At 62.3% G+C, this 20,060-nt stretch overlaps 2 protein-coding genes across 4 annotated transcripts; one reads left to right on the top strand and one right to left on the bottom strand.

Annotated features, from left to right (window-relative positions):
- Positions 1–7,064: 7,064 nt before the first annotated feature.
- LOC128057000 (gametogenetin-binding protein 1-like) lies at positions 7,065–11,751 on the bottom strand. The gene is given in 7 exon segments (XM_052649843.1): positions 7,065–7,115; positions 8,610–8,710; positions 8,713–8,748; positions 9,677–9,827; positions 9,966–10,060; positions 10,343–10,455; positions 11,294–11,751. Coding segments are annotated over 7 exon segments (1,005 nt in total).
- Positions 11,752–12,862: 1,111 nt separating this feature from the next.
- On the top strand, positions 12,863–19,168 carry BAK1 (BCL2 antagonist/killer 1). Of its 3 annotated transcripts, none has more exons than XM_052648757.1 (6): positions 12,863–13,057; positions 14,929–15,008; positions 15,955–16,028; positions 16,336–16,479; positions 17,542–17,722; positions 17,842–19,168. In XM_052648757.1, exons 2-6 carry the CDS (start codon positions 14,982–14,984, stop codon positions 17,944–17,946), a joined length of 531 nt encoding a protein of 176 aa, XP_052504717.1. In that variant the 5' UTR covers positions 12,863–13,057; positions 14,929–14,981; the 3' UTR covers positions 17,947–19,168. The 3 variants fall into 3 exon arrangements, with proteins under 3 accessions (XP_052504717.1, XP_052504716.1, XP_052504715.1); XM_052648756.1 differs by having other exon boundaries at positions 12,865–13,057; positions 14,906–15,008; positions 15,893–16,028; XM_052648755.1 differs by having other exon boundaries at positions 12,865–13,057; positions 15,893–16,028.
- Positions 19,169–20,060: the final 892 nt, after the last annotated feature.

Here is a 20,060-nt window from a genome sequence, read left to right on the forward strand (position 1 = left end):
ACCAGGAGACCTCGAGGCAGCATCCCTCCCACAGATTCAAAGACTGGGGCTCTGAGATTGTAGAGCCTGGGCCCCTGCCTCAGCTCCATCCAGCCCGTCTGTGACGGTGAAGGGCAAGGAGCCCTTGGGCTCTGAGCCCCAGGATGGGGAGGGGTGTGTGTGGGTGGTGGAGCGCGTGCCCGGGGGTGTTTGAGTGCGAGTGTGTGTGCCCGCAAGGACACGTGCACGAGGCTGGAGCGGGGAGGGTTACTCCCCTCCCTGGAAGAAACTGCTCCATCCCTCCCTGAGGACCCGGGCTCTGGGAAGTCAAGGCAGCACCACGGGGAGGACAGGGCTTCAGGGGGAGGGCTGAGAGTCAGATCCTGGGGTCTTGGGGTTCAGGGCTCTCAAGAGGAGGGTGACAATCATCAGAAACCATGGACAGCTTCCTGGAGGCACAATCAACCACGGAAACACCTGCAGAGACAGGGGGAGGGGGCGTGGGGGGCCAGGGAAGCCAGGTAAACACATCATTTCCAGCTCCTCCCTGAGCCAAGAAGTAAAATGCCCCCCAGCGCCCCGCCTGCCCCACAGTCCCCAGGGCAAAGTGCCCCAGGCAGGCCAGCACCCCAGGTGTGACAGCCTGTCACCAGCCTCTGCCCTCCCTCGCCCATGCCCACCAGGGCCCCTGCTCACAGGTGTGCACCCGACAGGCTCTCAAGAGACTTCCGCTGAAGGAACGGGGCGCAGGTGCGTGCTGGGGCTGGCTGTGGGCAGGGGTCCCCCCGCCCACTGCCCTCGCTCCTCTGCTGGGCCTCTGGGCAGGGTGGCTGCTGCAGCAGCCAGTGCCCACTCCAGGGGCCCACCCAGACCTCAGGCACTTCCTGAGCAGCAGGACGTATCCTGGCCTGAGTGCCCCTGGAAGGAGGCAGCTTATCAAAGGGGAAAGGACACTTCGTTCAGGCCTGGTCACTCGCCCAGACTGGGGGTGGCGTGTTCGGGGCCTGGCGGGTAGGGCAGCACACTGCCAGCGGGAGGGTCCCAGCCAGCGGGCTGGGGCGGGAGGTCTAGGGAGGGCGGATGTGCCGGCTCCACCCTCCAGGCGGTGCCAGGACCTTGGCCCTTCCAGAAATGCGTTTGGGCGCCCCCTTCCCCTTCACAGTCCTGCCTTCTCTCCATTCCCGTCCTACCTCTCTGAGTTCTGCAGGGGCTTGGCATGCACTCCATTCATTCATTTAAGCAATGTGTAAGGGTACCTGGAAGGCTCTAGACCCTGGGGACAGAGCAGCAAACGAAACAGGCCACAGTGCCTGCCCTCGTGAAGCTCAGGTTCCAGCTGAGAGGCCATAAGCACGTAAACAAACTAAATCTATGTGTCAGATGATGGACGTGCTCTGAAGAAAAATGAAGCAGGGGAGGGGCACAGAGAGGGAGTGGGCTGGAGGACAGAGATGTTTTTTTCTTTACACGGGGTGATTAAGAAGGCGAGAGATGACAGCAAAGGAAAGACGTCAAGTAGGTAAAGAAGTGAGTCATGTAAGCCGGGGAACACAGCGGGAACAGCAAGCGCAAAGGCCCTGAGGCGGGAGTGGGCTGAGCGAGCGCAGGAAACAGCAGGGGCCGGCCTGGCCTGAGCACAAGAGACAGCAGGAGGGCGGACGGGTGAGGCTGGAGACAGAGGTCCCAGGCGGCAAGCGGCCGTGGGAGGACTTGGCTCTCACTTGGGCGATGGAGATGCAGTGTAGGGCTTTCAACAGAGGAATTATTTATTATTAATATTTAACTGTTTAGCTGTCTTTTTAACTCTTTATTTTTTTAAAGTCTTTTTTAAGCATTTATGTTTTAAAATAACAGTAGCTCAGGAATTCACCGGAAGTCCAGCGGTTAGGACTCAGCGCTTTTCACTGCTGGGGCCCAGGTTCAATCTCTGACCTGATCCGGGAAATAAGACTCTGCAAGCCGCAGTGTGGCTAACAAGGAAAAAGCAACAGTAACTCATGTTACCTAGTGCTTAATACGTATCAGCCACCCTTCGAAACAGTGGACATGTATTAGCCCATTTACTCTTCCCAATAATCTTCATTAAAGATGAGCACACACTGACACTAGGGAGGTCTCCACCACGAGTTGCTGGCAGCGCCCCACCCCATGCTGTCACAAACGGGGCGGGGGGGGGGGGGGATGTCGAATGTCCCTGGGCAGGCGGAATGGCCCCGGGTGAGAAGCGGTGCCTGAGGGTCTCCCGGCCGCCCACCTGCCTCTGTCCCAGCTCGGCCCCGCACCCCTCCACACCCCGCACCCCTCCACACCCGCACCCCTCCACACCCCGCATCCCTCCCTACAAGTGTGACAGCCCCTACCTGCCCCTGTCTCCTCCACCGCACGCCTCATCCTAGACGCCACAGCAGAGCCGCTCCCCGCTCTATAGCCCTCGACGGCTCCCACCGCCCTGAGGATGCATGGCGAGCTGCTGAGGCTGGCACCGTGGCCCTGTGTAACCCGCCCCTGCAGCTGCAGCTCTGTCCTCGAGGCCCTCGTGCCGCTGCCCTCCCTCCCTCGCCCAGTCTGGTAACTTGCGCTGAACCTGCTCTGTGCCAGCCACCGTGCTGGGCACGCAGACCTGGGGACAAAGCCCCCGGGGGGCCTGCCTTCACGATGTGTCTGTCCAGGGGAGGGGGGAGCAGGGAAACGCAGGGATCCCATTAGTTCCGTAGCCAGGGAGCTGTGAGGGCCCTAGAAGAGGAGGTGCCAGAGTCGAGCTGTATAGGATGGGCAGGGCTGTGAGAAGGAGCGGGGATGATCTGGGGCTGTGAGGGGCTCGGGACGAGTGGCTGTGATCCGGGCCCAGCCAAGGCACGAGATCGCACGTGTACAGAGAGACGGGCGGCAGGCAGGCAGCCAAGGTCTGAGTTCACACACCGGGGGACTGAACAGGGAGACCCGGGAGAGGGGAGACCAGGGCGGTTCTGTCTGGGTCAGAGAGGCAGACAGCGGGGCCCCGGTGCTGGCTGGACACTCCCCGCATCCCCGGCGGGTCCCCCTGGCAGGCATGCCCTCTCCCCTTACTTCACCTGTCAATTCCCTCCTGCTCCTGCAAGCCCAAGTCACAGTCGGTGCCTCCTCCTCCTTGAGGCCTTCTAGGTTCCTCCCCGATGGAATCACTAGCTCCTTCCTCTGCTTTCCAAACCTGTGTTATAGCAACACCTTGCTCTGATTTTCATTACAGGGTTGCCCTGACCCCACGTGCCCACTGTGGAGTTCACGAGTACAGGGAGGCAGTCGTTTCTGCTTGGTCCCTGGACAGGTTAAATCGAACTGCCTTCAGCAGAGGCAGCCCCAGCCCTCCGCCACCCGGGGATCCGGGGGTTGGGTCGTGAGGGGGACATGGAAATACCCACCGTTGGGCATCTGGCCCAGGAGCGCACCTTCGCGGGCGGGGGCACCCTCGGATGGAGGGGCCGTCGAGGCCAGGACGCATTGGCGGGCCCTGAGCGCGCACAGGCCCTGCTGAGGCGCCGTCGCCCACGGTGGCCGGCAGGCCCTCCTCCGACTGCACACCCTGAAGCTGACTCTGCCCACCCAGAGGCGGCGGCGGGGGTGCGGCTGAGAGATTGCGCGCGGAGAGGGCCCGGCTGACCGCCGAGGACCGGCGGCGCCCCCTGGTGGTGGAGCCCCTCCGGTACTCCTCACGGCCCATTTCAACGCCGCCCCGCTGCCCCCCCTCACAGCAGCCGCCGGCGAGGAACTCACCCCCCACCCCAGCAACCGCCTGCGCGGCATCCCCCCGCCTCACCCCCGCTCGCCCCCACGGTCTCGTCCCTATGCAGCCGCCAAGGGGGCCGTTTAAAATGTTAACCACTGGGCACTCGCTCTGATAAGCTTAAACCCCTCAAGAGACTTCCCTGGCGGAAGTGGCTAAGACTCCCAATTCAGGGGGCGGGGGTTCGATCCCTGGTCAGAGAATTAGATGCTGCAAACTTCAGTTAAAGACCCTGCCTGCTGCAGCTAAGACCTGCCACAGACAGATAAAGACAAACTTTTAAGATAAATAAAAATAAACTCTCAACACCCGGATCAACAAAGGATGTGATCTCCTTCCTTTCTGATCTCACTCCCGCTCTGGCCACGCAGGTCTGCTTCCGGTTCCTCACACGCCCCAGGCCTGCTCCTGCCTCAGGGCGTCTGCCCCTGCTGCTCCCGGCCGGGGCATTCCCTGACGTCCCTGCCCTCCCTTCCTGGTGGCCCCTGGGTCCATAGGACCTCCTGAGAGAGTCCTCCCTGTCCCACCCTCTGAGACAGCCGCGCAGCAGCTTCCTCACAGCACCTGCCATGCCCGGATCCAGTGTCTGTTCAGTTTATCCTGCTAGCAATCCTAATCGCTCAAAAAATGGAGGTTCAGAGTGTCTTGTTCAAGGCTCCCACCCTCCCCCCCACGTGACCTCAGAATGGATCCAGGGGCTGTTTCTCACCTCTGTCCCCCCTAGATATACAGTAAGAGAGAGAGAAACAGAGGCCCATGTGCAGCTACCAGCAGTGAGAGGTGGCAGAAGATGAGGGGTGAAGGATCCGGACGTCGGCACTGGGCAGCGGCCTGCAAGTTCTGACGCTCAGCTCGACGTGGACCTGACTAGGGCACTGCCAGCCTGGCTGGTCCCTTTGTGCATATGAGAAAGAGGCAGCTCTCGGGGTTTCAGAGCCCCTCACCTCGAGCCAAGCCCCTGGTACAGGACCCAACCTGCAAGTGGTGGGCAGCTGCCCTCCCCTCGCTGTCTGCACACCAGGGACGGCAGGCTGGGTCTTAATCCCCGGACCAGGGATCAAACCTGTGCCCCCTGCAGTGGAAGCGCGGTGTACTAAACACTGGACTTCCACATAAGTCCTGGGAAGACAGCTTTCAGTGCCTCCCAGGCCTCGGGTCAGACCCACAGATGCATCGGCAGCATTCCCCAAAAGCCTTTCAGACACACCTGCCTGGACCCTAGCCCCTTGCAGGGTGGACCTGTGCCTGGCCCCCTGCACGTGCACCCCAGGCCTTCCCCCACAGCAGGTCCCTGGGGCTTGTCACCCCTGCCTTCCCCGCTCATGAGCGTCAAGCCAGGCCCATCCACAGAAGCTGGCCAAGGACCATCTAGGGCCGGGGAGAGGCCTTCAAGCCTGCGCTGACTCAGACCCCGTTTCTGCTCCCAGCCTCACTGACCTTCCTCCCTGGGGTTCACAGGAACCCAGGGAGCTGGGTGGACCACACGGTGCCAGGACCCTCACTTGACAGAGTGGGAAACAGAGGAGCAGGGAGCAGGGGTCCAAGGCTGAGATGCTCCCCAAGAACTTAGCGCCACTTGGCTCAGGCGAGCAGCCAAGAAGCCTGAGCTGCCCGCAGGGCCCAGCCTACCCTGACCCACCATGGTGCCCGCCTGTGCCCAGGGGCCACTGCTGCTGCCCAAAGACACTGGGGGAAGGGGCAGGGGGTGGTCTGGACTCCTCTGCACCTCGGGGTCCCCCTCCAGCCTGGGCATGGCTGGCACCAGGTTTGGGGGCCTCCCAGGAAGGGGGAAGGCAGAGAAGCACCCTCTTCGTGGGGTCCGTGAGGAGGGCTGCGTCCATGCGGGAGACACCAAGCAGCCCACAGGCCGCCCTCCAAGGCCCCACGCTTCCCACCGGCCAACACCCTGGAGGAAGGAATCAGGGCCCAGGTGAGTCATCCGATCACAAGGCCACCTCCCAGCTGACTCAGGGGGACAGTCCACATGGCCCCTCCCGCCGGCCCCAGCTCAGGGCCTGAGTCAAGGATTCCAGGGGGTGGGCAGCCTGCCTGGGAAGCCCCGGCCCACTTGTGAATCACTAGCCATCTTGTCTCTAAGCCCCCCTCTGAGCCCCAGCTGGGGGTGGGAGGCAGGGCGCTCACCTTCGCTGCTGGGCGAGGCAGGGCAGGAGGTCGGGTTGCTGGCCGCCCCTCACTGGCCCCCCCTGCACTCCCACCTGACAGCTGCTGTTAGCAATCACAATAATTACTCAAGCAGCAGCCGTGTTCTGACACTGATCTTTAGCTCTGTACAGGCCTTGGGCTGGATCCAGTGGGAGCCCCGTGGAGAAGGCCAGACGTGTGTCTGTAAATAGCAGTGTTGTTGATAAGCGTTGGGGCGGTGTGAGCTCTCACGTGAACGCTGGGGGCTGAGAGCCCGGACCCCAACGGGAGTCTATGAACCAGCATCCCACAGGCAACCAGCCTGCCCTCCTGGCAAACAGCACCTTCTGGTGTCCAAACTGCACCTAGCCCTCCCCCACACTGGATGCCCACGAAGCCAGGGATGAAGGTGTGCGTCCCACGAGTAACTCAACCCCACTTTCGCTTCTGGAATTCAGTAGAGCTGGAGGAATGTCTTCTTCTAGATATCTGGACCTCCCTGCACCCAGGGTCCCCAGAGGTACCCAGCACTCCGCTTGGCAGAGTGGGCCCCGACCAGGGCAGCAGCGTGGGGCCTGGCCCCGCACCCCTGTGGCACAGCTCCACTTACCCAGGGGCCCCTCTCCCGCCCCCAGCCCGTCCCCACGGTCTGCTTCCCTGGCTTTGTCCTGGGCCAGCTGGGCAGGGACTTCCTGCTGGAGAATTCCCGGATCCTCCCAGGAGGCCCCACACTGGGCCTGGGAACTCAAGAGGAAGGGAGGTCAGGGCCTGCAGGCCTTGTGGCCCCAGGTCCTTCCCCACCGCGGTCAGGTGCACCAGACTCGCTGTCTTCCAGCTCAGATGGGGCCCGGGGCTCTGCAGCTGGGGTGGCCTGGGCCTCTGGGGCCCGACGAGAACAAGACCAGACCCCGGGTACCGCGGTACGCTGGGCTTGTTCCCGGTGCAGGACGAGGGGCGGGCTCTGCAGACAGACAGCCAAGGAGCCCAATGCCAAACTGAGTTTTATTAGTAATGTGACAGGCCTGACTTTGACGAGTGGGAGCAGTCTGCCAGGCAGGCCCACCCTGCAGATGTGCAGACACAGGTTATCTTGAGACTCCTTGGCCCCAGGGGCTCCTGGAGGTGCCCTGAGAAGCGGGGCTCCATCCCTCTGCGCCTGCAGGGACCCCGGGCGGCACTGGCTTCACTCTGGAGGCCAGTTTCCCATCTCGTCCATCTCCTCCAGAAGCAGGTGCTGGGGGTCGCAAGTGGGTGAATGCAGAGGCCTTGGCATCTCTGAGCTCTCCTCTCCCTGCTCGGCGCCCCCAGAACGTCCCACCTGCGCCTCCAGAGACGAGCACCCCAAGGCCACATTTCTGAAGCCGCCCCCAGGGGCCCAACCTCCCTGCGGCCTGGTGGGGAGCAGCCCCGGGTGGCCCGAACCCTCCCTCACCTCTGTCCTGGACACGACGCCGAGGGGCCTCGGCACCCCTCCCTCCAGCCCAGGGCGCTGCTTCTGCGGCCTCGGCGCCCCTCCCCCAGGGCCCCAGCATTCCCCAAAGGCTGGGGCTCGGCTTCCTTTTCCCCTCAGCCTGGTGTCCCTGAGGGCAGACAAAGAGAGGGGGGTGGTGATGAGGACAGGCCCCTCGACACGCCCCCAGCAGGCTGCCCAGCCCCCAGTGAGGCGCCGGCCCGAGCCACCATCCAGAAACCCCCTGATGGCCCGCGGTGTGCTCAGGCCACCGTAGGACTGCGCCCCCCGGGACAGGGCAGGCCAGCTCAGGGGGCGGCCCTGGAGGGCGCAGGGGAGGAGAGGTCCCTTCAGCAGGAAAAGGCAAAAAAGCAGGAGCCCTACCAGAGCCAGGACTTGTGTGATGTAGGGTGAGGCTCCCCAGAGCACCCAGGGGCACCTGTGGCATGGCCTAAGGCTCAGGACGAGGGGTAGGCAAGGGTTCCTGGTGTTCATGACCCTCGAGGGGTGAGTCATAATCCCTGACACTGGAGTGCCCTTTGCAGTTGACTGCCACACACTCTTCAGTTCATCTCATCTTCCAGTGGCCCCCTTTCCAGGTGAAAACACCAAAGCCCATATTCAAAGTCACAGAGCAAGTCAGGCCGCAGCAGAGACTCCGACTACAGACTTTGCTCCTTCCTTTTGTGAACTGCACAGTCTGCAGGGGGCAGATGTCCACTGAAGGAAAGGGTGAGCTGATGAATGAATGGAAATTAACCCAGAAAGGAAATCGACACATTTTTGTCATCAACAGATCTGTCAGTGTGCACTCCCAGAAGCCTGGACAGGCCTAACCTTTAAGGCCAATGTCAAAGAGGGTGGGCTGGGGGTGGTCCCCATTGTCACCCCTGGCAACTCCTCTTGCCGCCTGTGTGTGTTTGTGGGAGGAGGTGTGGATGTGAATGGGAGACAGACTCCTTCCTCTTGGAGATGAGGAAACTGAGTTCCAGGGAGGGGGAGGGACTTGCCCGGAACCACACACCAAGTGCGCAGCAGTGACGCCTTAGCAACGGGCCCTGGGCTAAGTGAGAACCAGCCAGATGGAGAAGCGTGTGCTTAGGAGGTCGGGGTCCTGCTCTCGGAGAGACCACCATGGAGAAGGACTTGCGCCCTTCCTGCCCAGCAGGGTGCGGGGGTGGCTGGGGCCTGGGCCCGCAGTCTACAGAGAGGGGAGTTCTCCAGCCCCAGACTCCCAGCGCCCGCAGGCGGGGCGGGGTGGTGGGTGGGTGGGTGTACCTGGCCATCCATGACACCCGCCTCCTCCAGGGTGATCTCTGGCTGGGTCAGCAGCTCCCGGCCGTCGTAGCCTCCCATCTTCCAGAGGCGGGACTCCCGCCAAAGACCAGAAGCTTCTTTAGCTCCGCCTCCACAAAACCTGAGAGCCAGAGAGAGAGAAGGGCATGGGACAGGCAGGAGGGGGCAGCTGCAGCCTGCTGGGGATCTGAGGAAGACGAAGTGGCCCCAGCTCTCCAAACCCCTCCCTGCCCTGCGTGGCCCCTGGTCACCCCCAGTCGGGCCCCTAGAGCCCGCCAGACTCCACCTCCCCACCGCCCAGCCTGTCCCAGGACTCTCACTGGGCTCCCTGCTCCCACCCTGAGTGTGAACCTCTTTACCTGCCTCTCGGGGGACAGTGTTCATTCCAGGGGCAGACATCTGCTCCACCCTGCCCCGCCTCTTCCAGCCATCAACTCCAGCGTTCCACTCCGGAGTAACCCAAACCACGGGGGTTCAAGCCCCAGCTCTGCCACTGACCAGTGAGGTGATCGTGGACAAATTACTTAACCCCTCTGGGCCCCAGTGATCTCACAGGGAAGCGGAGACGGTATAACAGGACCGACCCGAGTCAGAATGCAGTATTTCATGAAAAGTGCTTAGGAGAGGGTTTGGCCCGTGGTAAGGAAAATATCAACGGAGACTTTACTGGAGGCTGTCATTCATTACCGTCTGCTCGCCCCGCCAGTGTAGTGAGGCGGCTGCAATGGGAGAGGGGGGTCCCCTGGGCACCGTCACAGCAAGTGCACACCTGACGGGAAAACTGGGGGTGCAGGGGGGCGCCACTGAAGGAGTTAGAATCCTGGGCTGGGAAAGGGTGCTGCTCGAGGAGCCACGGTCCCGGTCGTAAGCCGCCTCCCAGGCGCACACCCAGCTCCTTCTGCGGACCGGCGCCCGCGGGTCAGCCGGCCTGGGCGATCATTTTAGGTCCTGTGGTTCCCCCTGGTGGTCTTAACTGGTGTCGCATCCGAGAGCGGCTCCATCAAAGCGGGGCTGGGGGCGGGGTGGGGGGGTACGGGCGGCACACCCACCTACTGTGTCCGTTGACCTGCAGGCCTTATGCAGCGGGGACTGGAGGGTGACGATGCCCGGGACGCAGAGCTTGAGGGCGCTGTCTTCCTCCGCTGCCGCCTCCTCTTCCTCGCCTGGCTCTTCTCGGGGCAGGCCTTCCTTGAGAGGGAACTGAGGCTGGACAGCCACCCCGCAGGTGAGGGGGCAGCTGAGCCCGGCCCCCGAGCAGAAAGCAGGAGCGGGTGAGCCGGGCGCGCTCTCCCGGGCCCCGCCTCGCCTCCGTCCGCCTCCGGCCGGGGCCCCACGGACCTTGGCCATGGCCCCTTTCTGGAGCCGCTTGTACAAGCCGAGGAGGCAGTTCCAGGGAGCTGCCCCCACCTTGGAGGAGGCCAGTCTTGGGTCACCTGTGGAGGGCAGTGGTCACTGGGAGCCCACAGCAAAAGGTGGAGAGATCGTCTCACTTAATCCTTGCTAATGCCCTCTGACAGAGATGCTATCATGCTCCCATTCTACAGATGATGAAACTGAGATGCACAAAGGCTGAGTAACTTGCCGCCCTCACACCGCCTGCCCCGAGTGGAGCTGGGATCCAGCTCCGCTCAGACTGCCCTTCGTCCCCTGCCCTCCCACCCACCCCGGGCCCGATGCCCTGGCCGTCCCCTGGGGCCTGTGGCCACGGCACTCACCATCGAGCAGACATTCCTCTTCCCTGGTGAAGGCCTCGGGGCTGAACTCCAGTGGCCCCACGGCCCTCCGCGCACATCCTGGCTCCACCACCGAGGCCTGGGCAAAGTGGCCCCTGACCCCAGAGCACAGTCAGATGGGGGCGGCAGGTGGGGCCCGAGAGGTGGTGAAGGTCCCAAACCCCTGCCGAGGCTCTGCTCAGCTCCTCCACCCCCCTGCTCACCATTACTCCCTGCTCTGCCCTCTGGGGTCTGCATCACAGAGGGGGATGATCCCCTCAAAAGTAGGGTGAGGGGTGTGAGGAGGGGAGGGGCCCAGCAAGGAGCTGGGAAGTGATGGGAGGCCCAGCTCACCCCATATGCACCCTTCCTAGTCCCTGGTCTGTGCCCTTGGCCTTTTGGTGCCCCTATGCACTACCCCTCACTTGAGGAGGAGCCCTGTCTCTGCCTCCCTCTGCCTCTCTAGGTTCCTCTCCACCCTTGATGTGAACGACCATGCCCACCCAGTCCTCTGCCCACCCAAGGAGTCCATTCCTGATAGTGAAAGTCGCTCAGTTGTGTCCGACTCTTTACAACCCCATGGACTTTACAGTCTATGGAATTCTCCAGGCCAGAATACCGGAGTGGGTAGCCGTTCCCTTCTCCAGGGGATCTTCCCAACACAGGGATCTAACCCAGGTCTCCCACACTGCAGGTGGATTCTTTACCGGCTGAGCCACCAGGGAAGCCCAAGAATACTGGAGTGGGTAACCTATCCCTTCTCCAGCGGATCTTTCCGGACCCAGGAATCAGACTGGGGTCTCCTGCCTTGCAGGTGGGTTCTTTAGCAGCTGAGCTACCAGGGAAGCCTCTGATCCCTCCCCAGTTCAGGTCCTCAAAGCTCAGGCCCACGTCCCCCTCCGTCCTGACACCCTGGCTTCCCCCAGCTCCTCCATCCTCGGCCCAGCCCCTCACCTTTCTGAGGTCCCTGTATTCCCTGAGGCCTCCCCTGTGGCCGCCTCTTCCCTCTCCTCCAGCTCAGACAAGTGGCCCAGCACCTCCTGGCTTCCTCTGGGCAGGACTGGCTTCACCTCTACGCCCTGAGCCATGACCTTCAGGACCTCCACGGGGGGGCAGGTCTGGGCCCCCGGGTCCCCCATCTCCAGCCCCGAGGGGCTGGGCCGCGGCAGGCCCCCAGGGCGGGCGAAGGGCAGCGTGGCGGGAGGCCTGGACTCCCTCCTCCCAGCTTGTCCCTGACGGTCGGTCATCAAGGGGACAGCGTCCTGCCCCCTCAGGGGCCACGACCAGCCCCTCCGCAAGGCCTTGTCTGAGCTCTTCGGGCTGCACTTGCTTCCTACCAAGCTCCAGAAAAAGCAGAACATGGAGGAGCGGCCCAAAATTCGGGGTCGAGGGCTTGAAGCAGGGGCCTCCATCCTGAGAGGGTCCCTGACTCAGAGGGAGGGGCCGCAGCAGCCACCGCAGGACCAACTGCTTAAGAACAGAAGGAGGATTGAAAACCTCCAGTTGGAAACTTCCAGGAGTTCTAGAAGGCAGAAGAGGGGAGAGGGGATTCGCTGGGCGCAGAGAGGGCAGGGGTTTGACAAGGCCTAGGGAGCCAGCTGGGGTGGGAGGGCTTGAGGGTTTGGGGAGGCCCCAGGAGACAGTGGGGGGGCAGGCAGAGGAGTCCAGAGGAACCCCAGCTCTGAGGATGGGGTGGTGGCCCAGGGCTCTCTCCTCCCTGCCTGTCCTTCCCCTGCAGCCGTTGCTGTCCTTGGGAAGCAACTCATTCCCCGGCGGCTGCCCTCCCCCTTCCCTCCCTTCTCAGCGTCCAGCTGGCACGGGCCCACTGTGCCCCCCTTTCTGCGTACCTGCCCGGCAGATTCAGGGGGACGTCACATTTCCTCTATGGAAACAACCAAGGTAGGTGCCTGGTGTGCACGCTGAATCTCAATTTAGTATTATTCCTGGAGACCTGATTATAAACCCATCTCAGTGACCTTGGGAGAGGTTCCTTAAACCAGCTGAGTCTCAGTTTGATCCCCTGAAAGATGGGTGTGGCCCACTGCACCAACTTCCCAGGGTTGTTCCAAAGTGCGCTTATTTTTTTAAATATTTTTAATTTATCTGCACTGTGTCTGAGTTGCAGCAAGTGAACTCTTAGTCGCTACGTGTGGGCTCTAGTTCCCTGACCAGGGATCGAACCCAGACCTCCCTGTGTTGGGAGGACAGAGTCTTAGCCACTGGACCACCAAGGAAGTCCATCCAAAGGGCTTTTAAAGTCCCTGGCACAGAGTGGGGCTCAAGGAACTGCCCCACCCTGGCTGTTTTGCTGGCACTGATGGAAGGGAGCAGGGGACAGATCAAGAATTAGGGCTGGGAACCAGGGTGGGGGAAAAGCCGTGGGGGAGGAGGAGGGAAGCCACTTTCTCTTGCAGAGCCCAGACCCGCCTCAGGCCACGGGCTGCGGCTTCGCATCCGGCGGCCACCGAGCGACTTCCTCTAGAGGGAGCTGATGGGAGCCGGGAGCCGCCGGCGCCTCTATGATCGCCGCAGCCCCGTGGGTCCCCCAGGGCCGCGCTGGGACCGGCAGAGGCTGCACTCCAGACATCAGGGATCCACTGACTCCCCTTCCTGGAAGCCAGGCGTGGGGACGCAACCCTGGGAGCAGCCCCTGACCCCTCAGGATCTCTGGCCTCCACCCCGCTGGGCCATCCCAGGCCTGGGCCAGGGTCTGGGGAGGTAAGCCGGGAGAGTCTTGCCCATGCCCCCCTCCCTGGGCAGCCCCAGGCCCAGGGTGAGGCAGGGAGCCCCTGGGGAGCCCGCTGGGGAGGGGGACGCCACTGCGAAGCTTGCCTGGGCGGCTCCACCAACCCTCGATGGTGGGCCGATCCAGCCGGGGCTCCCTCAGGCTCCCCCTGAGGCGGCGTCCCCTCTTGCCCTGGCCCTGGCTGCCCGAGAATCGCGTGCCAAAGAGCCAGGTTCTTTAGCAGTCTGGGGGATGGGAGTGGAGGTCAGAGTCAAGGTCAAGGGCAGCAGGAGACCGTTCACAGTGCTTCCTGCTGCCCCAGGAGTCCTAAGACCAGGTCAGGATCTGCCCCCTCCCCCCCCAACTCCAGGAGCATCCTGGGCCTGGCAAACCCAAAAGGTGGGCACAGCGGACTCTCCCCACCAGGAAGTCAGGCCACTTGGATGGGGGCAGAGGAAGTCCCAGGTCAGCTCAGGCCTCTGGCTCTGGGGCGGGTTCCAAGGCTCCACCTCATCTCCAGCCGTGAGCCCCAGGGGTAGTGGGAGAGGAGTCGAGGTGCAGTTAGCATCCTTCAGCCCTGATGTCCTGGGGGGCACCGCGTTTGGGTACCAAGGGAAGGAGAAAGGCGCCTTGTTTGGGAAGCAGCTTCTAGGATGCGGGGTGCCAGGCTAAGGTCTGTCTTAAGCAGGCGGGGGACCGCGGGCTGCAGGAGGGGCCAGTCCCTTCTCCTTGTCCCTGCCTCCTCGACAGGGAAGGGGTGGGGCGCACAGGTGGGCCCTCCCCACCCTTCTCCTGAGGCCCTTTGGAAAATGGCCCCAGGCCTGGGAGAGGTGGGGTATACAGGCCCTCCCAGGAAGGAGGCGGAACACAGGCCCTCCGGGCGTGTGTTGGGGCCCAGGCTGGGCCCTCCCGAGGGGGAGGAGAGGGGCTTCCGCGTGGGTGATGGAGGCAGCTTTGGGGTGCGGGGAAATGAAGAGGGTGCAAACTGAAAGTGAAACAGCTTACGTCCAGGAAATACTCGCTCTGCCCAGGGCTCACTGAGCCGCCAGGGGTTGTGGCCAGAACCCAGCAAAGGAAGAAAACGGGGGCCGGAGACAGGAGGGCGAGGGGTGCACGTGGTTTCCTCAGCCGCCTGCTAGGCAGGTGGGGCAAGGGCAGAGACCGCCGCCGGCAACTGGGAAGCAAGCCTGACATGAGCGCTGAGGAGAGCATGGACGGGTGTGGAAATTCAGTCACCCTGACGGCTTGACCAGCCCTGTGGCCTGGGGCGTTCCCTGAGCCTCAGTTTTCCCACCTGTGCAGTGGGCATGATGGTGCCTGCCCTGCCATGCTACCCCCGCGTCCCACACCTCCTCCCGCATGTGTGAGGAGGACACCACAGGCTCTCGGGATGTGTGCGGCTAACAGGCCCGAGTAGGAAAACAGGTGTGCTCTGACTAGCCGGGGGGAAGTGGGGCCTTCGGGGACGGCCTTCACCGGTCACTGGCTGGAAGGTACCGAGTCTGTGGTGGATGTGGACCGGATAGGGTGCAGAGGGCCCCAGCGGCAGCGGAAGGAAACTCCGCCTCTGAAACTCACCTCCCCAGCCCAGGAACGGGGTAAGACGTGACTAGGCAGCCGCTTGGGCACCACTGTGGCCTCCCCACCCCGGGGCCTGCGCTGGTCCCCGGCGGGGGCAGTCTTGGCTGCCTGGCCTTTCTCAGCCCCAGTCTTTCTTGAAGAGCCGCCAGTGAAGTGATAAGTTCCTGGGTCAGTGGGTCTTTCGGGAGGGGGCCCTCCCCGCCTCCATGGGCCGCCAGAGCCCCTGGCCCCATCTCTGCTTTCCCATCTGCCCCCGACAGTCTGAAGCTGCTTTTCTCCCCAGGACCTGAGGAATGGCTTCGGGACAAGGTCCAGGTCCCCCCGGGCAGGGCTGCGATGAGCCTGACCCCTCCTCCACATCGGGTAAGGGTCTGTCTGCCCCCTCACCCACCTCATGACCACCGGGGCCAGCTGGGGGGTTGGCGAGAGCAGACCTGGACAGCCCCAGGGGCCCACCTTAGTTTACCCGCCTTGCGCAAAGGAGAGAGCACCTCCCCACCCAGTGCGGGCAGCCCACTGGCTCAGCAGCTGAGGTGCAGGCAAGACCGAGCCCCAAGAGCAGCGCAGGGAAGGACACGTGGAGGCCAAGGGAGGGGGCGGTGAGCCCGCGGAGGACACCCTGCCCTCCCCGGGCAGCCGGGCGGGATGGGTGAGCAGAAGGGAAGGCATGGGGCGCGGCTGTCTTATCCCAGGCTGGAGAAATAAGGAAGTGAGGTGGCTTATCACCTGATCAGGGCTGCTCAACGGGGAGACAGGCTGTTAGACTCTGGGGAGGAAGGAAGAGAGTGCCCTCATCCAAGGGGACCACCTGGAAGGCTGGCAGCTCTGCCACCCAGCACAGGCTGCTTCCTGGACTTTGGGTTCCGTCTCAGGCCACTCACCATGTCCCAATGTGACTTTCCTGGGCTGCAATTTCAAACTGTGTTTCCCACGTTCCCTAAGCCAAGCCGTACGGCCGGGTGCCTTAGACACGAAAAGCCAGAGAGCCAGACACCCGGGAATCTGTCCTGGCCACGCTGTTCACTCCAGCTGCGTGACCTCGCGCAGGTTACGCAAACACCGTGCCTCAGTTTCCCCATCTGTAAGCAGGGTGGTCGCCTCCACGAGGCTGCTGTGAGAAGACAGCTCTACTCAGAGTCAGCCCTAGGTGTCACCCGAGGGCTAGAGGAGGGACAGGTGTGTCCCCCAGCAGAGGGAACCCTCCTCCCCAGAGCACTTCCTCCCTGACTCCCGGCTTTGGTCCCCAGAGGAGCAGGTAGCCCGGGATACCGAGGAGGTCTTCCGCAGCTACGTCTTTTACCGCCATCAGCAGGAGCAGGAGGCCGAGGGGGCGGCTGCGCCTACTGACCCAGAGATGGTCACCTTGCACCCAGAGCCTACCAGGTGAGCTGCGGCCTCCTAGACGTGCTGTGAGAAGCAGAGACTCACGCAGGGTCACTGTGCTGGTCCTGGCAGCTGAGCAAGCCTGGGGGCTTCTTCCGCTGCTGCCCTTTTGCATTCGGGTCACCGCTCCCATCCCAGAACCGGCACCCTTTTCAGCACAGCCTGCCCCTTGTGGCCGGGCCCAGCCCTCATGTCTGAGCACAGTCAGGACTTCCCAGGAGGGGTGCCTGAGGCCAGGGCATCTCGGGCAGGAGCGCTTTGCTGCCAGCCCGAGCCCCAACTCACTGGCCGCCTCCTGATCCTCCAGCACCATGGGGCAGGTGGGCCGCCAGCTCGCCGTCATCGGGGATGACATCAACCGGCGCTACGACACAGAGTTCCAGGCCATGCTGCAGCACCTGCAGCCGACGGCAGACAACGCCTACGAGTACTTCACCAAGATCGCGTCCAGGTAGCCCCGGCCACCGCCCCTCCATGGCGCTGTCCCCACCGCGCCAGGCCCTCCCCGTGAAACGGGAGACAGCTTCTCTGCTGGTGTTGGGAGATGTGTTTTCTGTCCCTGCCTCTGCTGTTAACTCACGCGTGGCCTTGGGCCCCTGTCTTTCTCTTCCTAAGCCCAGGCTCCTCATCTTTGTACACAAGGGCACAGCCTTCATGAGCCCTGACACCAACATGAACTGGAAGATCAGGACTGTGTGTGGGGCGGGGGGCTCGCAGTGGGGTTGTTCCCAGACGTCCCCAGCACTGCTGGGACACAGCTGTCATTCTGATTTGGAGCCACATTTCACACCAAAGATGATTGTTGGACCTGGCTTCAGCCTACCAGGTCCTGAAAATGACTTCCTGATGCTGAGATCTGGCCTCAAGAGACCAGCAGCCTGGGCCAATCCTAGCTTCGCCATTTACTGGCTTCGTGACACATCCTAGCCTTCAGTTTCCTGGTCCATAAACTAGGGCAAATATGCTTAGGATTGCATGCACTCTTAAAGGTGTTAGCCGTTGTCACCATCTGGATTAAGGGAGTCAGTCTCGAGGTAGATTTGAGGCTGAGGGTGAAGGCAGGAGCAGGAGATGGAATCAGTGCTCAGAGCTGAACACCCTGCCTGTGTCCTTAGAGGCCACTGCCCACTCCTCTGTGATTCCAAGACTGTCCTAACCTCCTCTTCTGTCCTTTTCTCTCTGCCGTCCCGGGCTGCCAGGCCAGCAGCAGCGCCCACAGGTAATCTCCCCGCTGCCTCCACCCGCCTGCTCTGCCCTCCATGCTCTGCCTTTGTACCCCAACAGCAGCGCCCCACTCATCTGCCCTCCAAGCTTTCTCCTTTCACAGGGACGCGGGCTCTTCCCAGATCAAGGCCAGGCTGGGGCAGCCTCTGCCCCACCAGTTCACAGCTAAGCCATTTCTGCTTTCCAGCAGGGAGGGGCTAGGGGTGGGGCAGTCCAAAGGGATGGGAGCGGGAAGGAAGTCAAAGAGCCCCCCAGGGGTCTCCAGCAACGGTGTCTCCCCTGCCTGCAGCCTGTTTGAGAGCGGCATCAACTGGGGCCGCGTGGTGGCTCTGCTGGGCTTCGGCTACCGCCTGGCCCTCCACGTCTACCAGCGTGGCCTGACCGGCTTCCTGGGCCAGGTGACCCGCTTTGTGGCCGACTTCATGCTGCGTCGCTCCATCGCCCGGTGGATCGCGCAGAGGGGTGGCTGGGTGAGTGCCTGAGCATCCGTCAACCCTCCCTGCTGCTGGAGCCGCCCCTCCCAGCCCCACCCCACGCCCCAGGAGCCACCAGCACCCTCCGCCCATGACCCTTCCGTCTCTCCTGGCAGGTGGCAGCCCTGGACTTGGGGAACGCCCCCATCAAGAACGTAGCCATAGTTCTGGCTGTGGTTTTGTTGGGCCAGTTTGTGGTACGAAGATTCTTCAAGTCATGACTCCTGGAGGGGCCCTTTGGGGTCCTGAGACCCCTGTGTGGACTTTGGCCCCGGCTTGTCCCCTCACCTCCTCTCCAGCAGGGGTGTCCCTCTGCCCCCCATTAAGAGCACAGAAGCTTTAGTAAGTGGGCACTCCAGCTTTGGAGGGCCCCTGCCCAGGGGCATCCATCAGACTGTTGGGTACTCTAACATTGCATGGTGCTAACGGGCCCCCTCTCAGAGGGGGGCGGTGGCCTCTCCCTTAGCTCTCTGGGACCCCCTCAGCCCTGTCTGCTCGGTGCTGGGGAGACTGATAACTTGGGGAAGCAAGAGGCTGGAAACCACTTCTCCCAAGTCGCCGTTAACGATTTTAGCTTTTTATAATACCCTTAGGAGGGCACTCCTCCTTCCCACCACTCTGCCCAAAGCCAGGACGTCTGGGATGTGGGGGTTAGTAGCTCTACCCTTCCCCAGAATTCAGCAGTTCTGGGAGGTTGAGCTTGAAAGCTGGGCCTGGAGCCCAGTCCTGGCCCTTCCTAAGCACCACATTCCCTGGGAACAGGACTGGGGTGGTGGGGCAGGGGACAAGGTGCTGCTCGGCTCCCGCCCAGTCCCTGCTACCCTCTTCCCCACCCCCGGCCGGCCCATACTGACTTTGCAGGTGGACTCTCAGGGATTCAGGGTGGGGTGGAGTGGGGTGCAGGCCAGAGCTCCTGAGGGCCTCTGTCCCCCCACGTTACCACTTGCTCCCACTCGTCACTACAAGCGCAGCTCGCCACACACCCCCACTCCAGGTAAGGAAGGGAGGGGTCTCGGCTGAGCACACTGCCCCAGCCCCTACCTCACCTGGACTACAGGGTTTAGGACTGCGGCTTGTCATTGTCAGGGAAAGGAGGGGTAGGGAGAGCATCTTGAAGTTTCTGAGTGAGAGAAGGGCTAGAAACACCACTAGGAACCCCAGGGCTGGGGCCCTCCCTTCTGGCCTGGGCACAGTGTAATCCGGGGGTATGCACAGGGGAACTGAGAATACTTGAACCCCACCCCCAACCTCTACCCTCCGCACCCCACACCTGCCTGAGCCCCTCCTGATGGTGGGGTCAAGTGCCTTGTCTATCTTGCACAGCTGAGGGATTCAGAGGTCAGGGGAAAGTTCTTGATTAAACCAAATGCAGGGAGGGGATGCAGAGGGAGCTGCCTGGCCACCTCCCACCCTCTGAGTGTGTCTGAAAATAAACTGCAACCCCTACTCAGACTTGATCCCTTTTGTCTTCTCCACTACCCCCTCTTCATCAGGCTGACTGGGGGAACCTGGGCATGAGTGACTTTCACCTGGTTTTTACTGACGGGTCTCCTCTGGAACCCCCAAAACCCTGTGGAGGGCTGGGTGTGTTTCTCCAGCCCTCTAGAAGGCCTTGGCCCCTTCCCACTCGCTACCCCCTTCTCCAGGAACTTTCCTCATTTCTTGGGGTTCCAGGCGAGTTTCCCATTCCCACAAGAAGTCAGGGGTCCCCAAACTACTAGGCTCTGGCTGCAGAGCTGGTGGAGCAGCTGCCCTTGCCTGGGGACCCCCACAGGCCTCGTCTGAACTCTCCCTTCCGGGGACCACCACCCACGCTTGGCTCCACCTGGGACGCAGCATCGCGGCTCCCTCTTCGGCCTGTCCCCCACAGCTCGCACACACACAAGACTTTTCATTCTAGGAGTTCTCTGCTGCATGGGAGTCCCTATGGGGAGGCAGCCAGGGGTGATAAAAATAACAAGCACGGAGGCGTTTAAATGTTCCCAAACCGAGGAAGTCTTTCCAGTCCCGGGCACCCTGGTCTGTTTTCTGACACCTTTCCAAAAGTGGTCACAAGCAAGTTCTAAAGGACTCGGGCTTCTCTTTCACTTCCCCGACGGCATCTTGCCAATCCCCTGGGCCCTCCGACTTGGTCTTCAAAGAGTCCACGTTCTGCCCGCAGTCGTTGAGAGGGGACCCTTGCGAGCTGTGGTGGCTGAAGTGTGGTGGCGACAAGGCCCCTTGCAATTTCCTGCAGGAAAAGCTCGTAGACAGTTTTTATGGAACACACTCTGCGGAGCTTTATCCCGAGAATTTATCATACGTGCCCAACAATCAGCAGGTATAGCTATGGGCG

Source organism: Budorcas taxicolor, chromosome 11 (assembly GCF_023091745.1).
Source record: "Budorcas taxicolor isolate Tak-1 chromosome 11, Takin1.1, whole genome shotgun sequence".
NCBI lineage: Eukaryota > Metazoa > Chordata > Mammalia > Artiodactyla > Bovidae > Budorcas > Budorcas taxicolor.

Excerpts from the sequence above, each read along its gene's own strand:
- BAK1 (XM_052648756.1), top strand. The coding sequence starts at position 14,939 with ATGGCTTCGGGACAAGGTCCAGGTCCCCCCGGGCAGGGCTGCGATGAG. Across the intron at positions 16,029-16,335 it reads TTGCACCCAGAGCCTACCAG|CACCATGGGGCAGGTGGGCC; the intron begins GTGAGCTGCGGC and ends CTGATCCTCCAG. Across the intron at positions 16,480-17,541 it reads TTCACCAAGATCGCGTCCAG|CCTGTTTGAGAGCGGCATCA; the intron begins GTAGCCCCGGCC and ends CCCTGCCTGCAG.